The sequence below is a fragment of the Microtus ochrogaster genome, unplaced genomic scaffold (assembly GCF_000317375.1).
Source record: "Microtus ochrogaster isolate Prairie Vole_2 unplaced genomic scaffold, MicOch1.0 UNK48, whole genome shotgun sequence".
NCBI lineage: Eukaryota > Metazoa > Chordata > Mammalia > Rodentia > Cricetidae > Microtus > Microtus ochrogaster.
The window spans coordinates 1,859,338-1,865,951 of NW_004949146.1; the positions used below are offsets into that span (position 1 = coordinate 1,859,338).

At 54.3% G+C, this 6,614-nt stretch overlaps 1 protein-coding gene across 1 annotated transcript in view; it reads right to left on the reverse strand.

Moving 5' to 3' along the window:
* Positions 1 to 596: 596 nt before the first annotated feature.
* The window catches only part of March10 (membrane associated ring-CH-type finger 10), a 95,912-nt gene continuing 89,894 nt past the window's right edge, over positions 597 to 6,614 (reverse strand). The window contains exons 10-11 of the mRNA XM_026777189.1: positions 4,260 to 4,302; positions 597 to 1,024 (exon numbers count right to left, since the gene is read on the reverse strand). Of these exons, the coding sequence (XP_026632990.1) occupies positions 969 to 1,024; positions 4,260 to 4,302 (99 nt within the window). The 3' untranslated portion in view covers positions 597 to 968. The remainder of the gene's footprint in view (positions 1,025 to 4,259; positions 4,303 to 6,614) is intronic.

A 6,614-nucleotide genomic window follows, 5' to 3' on the forward strand; every position in this document is an offset into this window, starting at 1 on the left:
CACTCTCCTTTCCACCATTTTTTTTTTAAAGCCTGTTTTTGTCTGGTTTTCTCTCTAGATTTTTTTTTTTTTTGGTTTTTCGAGACAGGGTTTCTCTGTGGCTTTGGAGCCTGTCCTGGAACTAGCTCTGTAGACCAGGCTGGTCTCGAACTCACAGAGATCCGCCTGCCTCTGTCTCTCTAGATTTTTGAGACTAGGTCTTGCTATGTATAAATAGCCCAAGCTGGTCACCAACTTATAACCCTCCCGCCCCAGTGCTGAGACTGCAGGAATATACCTCCAGGCTTAGATGGCGATCTTGTCTTTTTCCTTCATGCCCTCCAGCACCACACACAATTTCCCCGCTACCCATCTCTGATTTTCTTTTTAAATCACCCCAAGTCTCATGGGTCTTTGATTCCTTAGATGCAATGAGGAGAAAGATCACGAGTCCACACCCACAACTGATCCTAAATGGGATCCAGCTTGCCTCAGCCCATGGGAGCCTGAGATGTGTCAGCTTCTAGTGGGGGACAGCAAGCAGAAACGAGGTGGGGTGGGCGGTGGGGTGTAGCTCAAGACTGGCAGCCTTGGAGGGAAATAAACACAGCACAGAATGGGAGAATAAAGTCAGTTTACTGAATGCAAGGCTCCACTCCACGCAGGGTGGGTTGAGGCCTGAATAGGGACCCTCAGCAGCAGGAGCCCAGGCGGTTGGGCTGCTAGAGTTGCTGGGTCCACTTGGGCTGCTGGGCTGAGGGGCAGCAACAGGGAAGCCCACTCAGGACTTGGCAGTTTTGCTTGTCTTTGCTGGGACGAGGTTAGTCCCTGTGGCTGTCCCCTGAACGGAGTGGCGCAGGTGAGAACGGTAACTATGAGCACACTGGCTTCAGTTTCAGTAAAGAGTAGGGAAGAAGGGAGGCACAGGGGAGCACAGGAAGGGCTTCTGGGTGGAGGGGTCTCTGCTGAGCTCCACGACCAGCTCCCTCCTAGATGACCCGGCCCGGGTAAACACTGCTTTCATTACCATCTCCCGTCTCGGAACCTAGAAAGCAAGACCATCTCTCAGGCTCCAGGGCCACAGCAGACTTCAGAATCTGCCACACGGGCCATAGCACCACCGCCCTTCCTTTTCCTACCCGGGCCCCAGGGGCCAGCCACACACACGGAAATGGAATATGGAACAGTATGGGGGAACAGACACTTTAATCCGGGGCTGAGCAATCTCTAGGATGGCTGCACCGGGGCTCCAGCTGGGTCAGGGGCAGCTGCTTTATGAAACTATTTCAGCCGTCTCTGCCAGCCAGTCTGGTGATAACGCTTGTAGACTGAAGAGCTGGCAGAGCCTTTGCCTTTTCTCGGGAAGAGGTTTCCAAGTTAACTCTACTGCCTAATGTGATTGGGGGGGGTGATGGCAAGGAACAGGGCAGGGTGGCATTGGGAGGGGGTGACCAAAAGGTCCAAGTACAGCAAATAGATCAGGAGAGGGGCTCCCTTATTCTGGGGGAAACCCTTCTTCTAGATGCTTCTTTTTGTCTTGGTTTGAGGAAGCATTCCAAGACTATGTGGAAACACCTTATGACAGTTGAAGCAGTGCGAGCAAGGGACAGGAGGAATGGCACTTTGCCACGCATGCCCGGACCCTCTTCCCACTGCTTCTGGTCTCAAGGCCGCCCCAGCTTCCCTTACCCATGCTGTACCAGTTGGCGCCCCAGCTTCCCTTACCCATGCTGTACCAGTTGGCTTGTCTGTGTTCCGCTCATCACCTTTATGCCTATCAGCAGGTGACGCGGTCTCTTCCTGGCCTTAGTCTTGGCTATAGTCATGGTCATTTGTGCCAGCTGGGAAGCAGCTGTCGGAGAAGCTGGGTCAGGAGCCCTAGAACAGGTTGGCTCACACATCTAAGAATCTGCCTGAGATGCCCGCACCTCAGTGTTCCTGGGGAGGGGGCCGGTCTTTGGTTCAGTGAAAGGTACCCAGGAAGAAGGCTGGCGTGGGCACCACAGGGCCACAAGGTAGCTGGCACCCTCTGTGCCTAATGTTTTGTCCTTTCCTTCTGTGTTTACCTGGACTGAACTGGGGTGGCAGGTCACAGCCATGACTCAGTGCTGGCAGGCCATGGTAACCAAATGCTGCCAACCAGGTGAGTCACGCCCGCCTGTGGGGGCCAAAGAAGAAGCGTGTGGCCAAGGGGGAGAGGGCTGGCCTCCTCTGGCTCAGCTTCTCATGCCTGACATTTGTCTTGATAGTAGCTTTGGCACAGAGACAGGGTAAGGGCTGCCAGTGGTCAGTCACTGAGGACAGCATGTTGGTCTCTTTGTCCTGGGCTCTGCACAGCCGGGACTAGCTACCCTCCTCCAGTATTTGGGGGAGTGTACAGGACTAGGGGCAGGTAGAAGGAACCTGGCCTGTATTTCCAGGAAAGAACCGGCTGCCCTAGGGCCTGCCTGCCTGCGAATGGTCGATTCTGGAGATGGGCCAGCTCCCAACTGAGATAGCGAATGAGTGGCAGACAATCAGAGGGACCATCTGCACGGGAGCAACGGAGAGGGAAGCAAAATCCCCTTCCCTCTCTGTGGAGACTTATTTTTGTTGTTAGTGGTTGAGACAAATGCCCTGAACCTCACTATACAATGCAGGCTGTCCTAGAACTTGCGGCAAACTGCATGGGCCACCACACCGGTCAATATTCCTTTCTAAACATCCCCTAGGGAGAGCAGCCTCCTGTGAAGCAGGCTTAGAAGCCAGGGTTGCTCTTCTGGTACTAATCAGTGCACAGACCCTGGGTCTGGGGGAGCCCTCCGCGGCTGCAGGATACAGCGGTCGGCAAGGGGCACTAGGGGGCGCCCCTGCCCAGCCGAACCTTCTCGGACGCTCCCGGCCTCACAGGTTCCGAACCGGGTAGCGCTTCGGGCGCCTCCAAGGCGGGGCTGGGCCCCGGGCGACAGGACCCTCTGCAGGTCTCCCAGCTGGGGACCAAGCCCCACAGCCTGTCACATCCCTGTAAGAGCACAAGAGCCTTGCCGAGGCCACGCCGGTAACCCGTGTGCGGATGCCTGGCCGAGGTGCGGTCCTCGGGAGGCGGTGCGTGCAGGCAGCGACACAAAGGTCTTTTAGACACCGCACCGCCGCCTTCCCTGCTGCATCCAGGCAGCAAGCTGGGGTCTAGGGACGACTGCTTGAGCGATCCTGGGGCTTCACTCCTGGGGCTTCCAGGCCGTCGGGCAAGCTGATTTGGACCCCGCAATCGCGCGGGTATTGGGGCTCCAGCAGCTCCTTTTGTATAGAGAAGAAAGGGCCTTTCCCATCTCTGAGCACTATGAGCCTGGCTCCCTAGGACTGCGTGCCCTGAATAGCAAGCTGGTTTCTCTAGGGTTGCAGTCGAGGCCCCACCCTGGGAGCTCTAGACTGGTGCAATGTCTCTTCTGGTCAGGTATTCATTGGGGGGGGGGCGGGGAAGGGGCCCACAAAGCATCCCCACAATGGGCTGCATCAATCCTGTCCGTGGGCTGTGCGTGAAAGACACATTCCAGAGCCCCACCCCATCGCTGGAGTGGAGTCTGTGGGAGGGCCCAGGAATCTGTGTTTAGGGTAGGTTCTCGAGATTGTTGATGTCAGCGTGGGAGTCACTCTCCTAAGCTTTGGGGCAGGGTAGGCTGTGGTAAAATTTCTCCTCCGAGAACCCAGAGAAATGCAGTTGTCATCTCTGTAGACAGAGTCTTAAGGCTTGCCTCAGCGCCCCCTGCTTTAATTAGACTCTCCTCTAGGGAGACTTTCTGTGGAATAAGGAACCTGTCTGAAGGAGACGGGAGACCTGTTGGCTTTGTCCAACCTCGAAATCCAACAGACCTGCTTGATGGTACTCAACGACATCAGAAATCCAATCAAAACGCTTGCCTAGTAATGGCTAACTAGCCTGCTTTTAGGATCTGGGAAGGAACATCCCAGACAGGATCCTGGCAGGAAACAAAAACAAAAACAAACCCAGAAAACCTCATCAAATGCTGAGTGGCACAGGATCCTGTGGAGGAAAACACTCCTTCCTCCTAGCTGACCCTTTTCCTTGGCTTCAGGATGAATTAAAATTCTTATCTGCTCCACATCCAGCCTTCCTGATTGATTGTTAGTGAAGGCTAGCATTTCCCAAGCTTTGTGGGGTTATTTTTGCCCCTGGGTGGTGGTCATGACTTCCTTCCACAGCACTGGGCTCAACACAGGAACAGAAATGGCTTAGCAGACACCCTGAAAGGGGGCAGGACAGGATGGACCCCCAAACCTACTTTCATTTTCTTCCGGTCTGGGTTGTGGGTAATTTCTTGACAACTAAGAGAGAGAAGACAATGAGATATGAATTGTTTTTACAGTGCAATTGTGAACAGATGTACAACTCCCTGGCCTCAGACTGTCCTAGGGCTCCCTGCCTCTCTCTCACTAAGGTGCTCAGGACCAGGGCTGGTATTCTGTCCTGGTGGAGCTCAGCTTGTCCTGAGGACAGCGCAGTGATAACCCGGGTCACCTTTGCTGTTTTGGGGCTTCTATATTTGGCAGTGTGAACAGACTTGCTTCCTTTTAGCAATTGATCTGAATAGCAGAATCCCTTTCTGATGGTCCCGGCACAGTTTCCAGGCTGTGCTAATTGGCCGCTGGCCTCACCACTGGCTTTTAAACAATCGCTTGTATTCTCTGCCTGGCAGGAAGCTGCCGACCCATCCAGGCCCTGGGCTTTCTTTGTTCTGACTTTATGGCATTTTATGCCACCATAAGAAATGCTGTGTTCTCCATGGGAGCCCATTGTGCCAGGCTGCAAGGCTGTGGGCCCTGTTGTATTGGGTCTGGTGCTATTTCCCCCTGGGAAGAACAGGGACTTTGTGACAGACTGGGAACAAAACAAGGGGTGCTGGACACTGTTACTGGGCAACTCCCTGGCCTGGGCGGAGGTTGTCCACAGGCTCTTGTCTGTGCCCAAGGGAGGGCCAGGGGAGAGATAGGATTTCGTCTACAGTAGCAGGTTCTGGCTATCTGTGAATTATACATCAGGACTGTGCTAACCTCCAGGGCCACATGCTCTGGGCCACTGGGGGACCTCACCCTGCCTCGAGATTCTGTGCCAGGTGCTCATGTCTATCAACCCTCACATGACACTAGGGATCCCTGTCCTGGTGAGCAGAGGTCAAAGGGTCAAACCTGGTCTTCCCATGTTTTGGGCAGATTTGACCCCTTGAGGCAAGAGATATAATATAAATTGGGATGGCCCTAATGGGAGGCATTAATGGACCCATGGCGCCCTACCTGCCTCCTAAGCCGGTCACTGTGTTCCCTGACTTCTGCCACTAGCCTGGCATTTTGACTATTAACAGCACACCTGGGGCAGAGGACGAAGAAGGGCATTCTCTCCTGAAGACACCAATAACCAGAGACAAGAATCAGACCAGGAGGCACGTCATGAAGGGGGTTCTGGGGGAGCTGACCCTAGATGACGGAACATCCCATGTGGGTATGAAGTGCCCATCAGACTAGAGGGTGAACTAGGCAGCAAAAGCCAGTAGTCCCTGGAGATGCTCCCACCACAGGCACCTGACACGAGGAAAGGAAGGGTCAGCTGGCTGTCAGGCACCTTCATGGACTAATATCAGTGCCTCCTTCAACTGGTCCTTTACACACCCATACGCGTGTGCACAGGCACAGGCACACACACACACACACACACACACACGCACACACACGCCGGGGGCAGGGTATTTATCATCCATGCTCCACGCTGGACCCTTATCTCTTCACACCACAGCAACAGCCGCCAGCTGGCTCTTCCAACCTCCCCTCCAGGTGTCTACTGCACTTATCACTCAAATACCAGAATGTCCTTGTTTGTCAATCCCAGACTGGAAGCTGTCCAGTAGCCTCCAGAGCCACACCCCAGCCTTTCAGCCAGCACCCTGCCTACACCTCGGGCTCACTTCCTGCCAGCCCCTGCCATGAACCTTCTCGGCAGCCTGAATGTGTGGCGTTTTACACATCTCCATGCCGCGCTATCTTCTTCTGTGTGGAGTACACTTCCCCAGCCACCCACCCTAGTCCATCTGCCACTCTCCAAGATTCAGTGTAAGCATCACCTCCCTTGCCGATCAGCTAACAAAAGCCATCATGGCAGCAACATTGTCCAATAGCAAGGATTGAGGGTGAAGGGCAAACCCCGTGCCCGATCAAAGGCGGGGCTTCCCCAGCAGCAACACCAGAGAGCCTGGCTGAGCTCTGCCCTGGAGGAGGGAATGAGAGCCCCTCATCTCATCTCCCCATCCTGCGCTTCCTCCAGCTCCATTTTCTATCACAGTACAAATGGGTTTGGGATCCCCTTGGTCACACATGTGTGCTCTCAATTAAGTTAAAGATTTGTTTATTTTTAAATTGTGTGTGTGTGTGTGTGTATGTATCTGTGCACATGAATTCAGGTTCCCCTGGAAACCAGAAGAGGGTGTCAGATCCCCTGAAGCTGGAGTTACAGGTTAAGCTGGTAATCACACTTAGTCCTCTGCAAGAGTAAGACTCCATTGGCTGAGCCCTATCTCCAGCCTCACGCTTTCTCTCCATTGGCTGAGCCCTATCTCCAGCCTCACGCTTTCTCTCCATTGGCTGAGCCC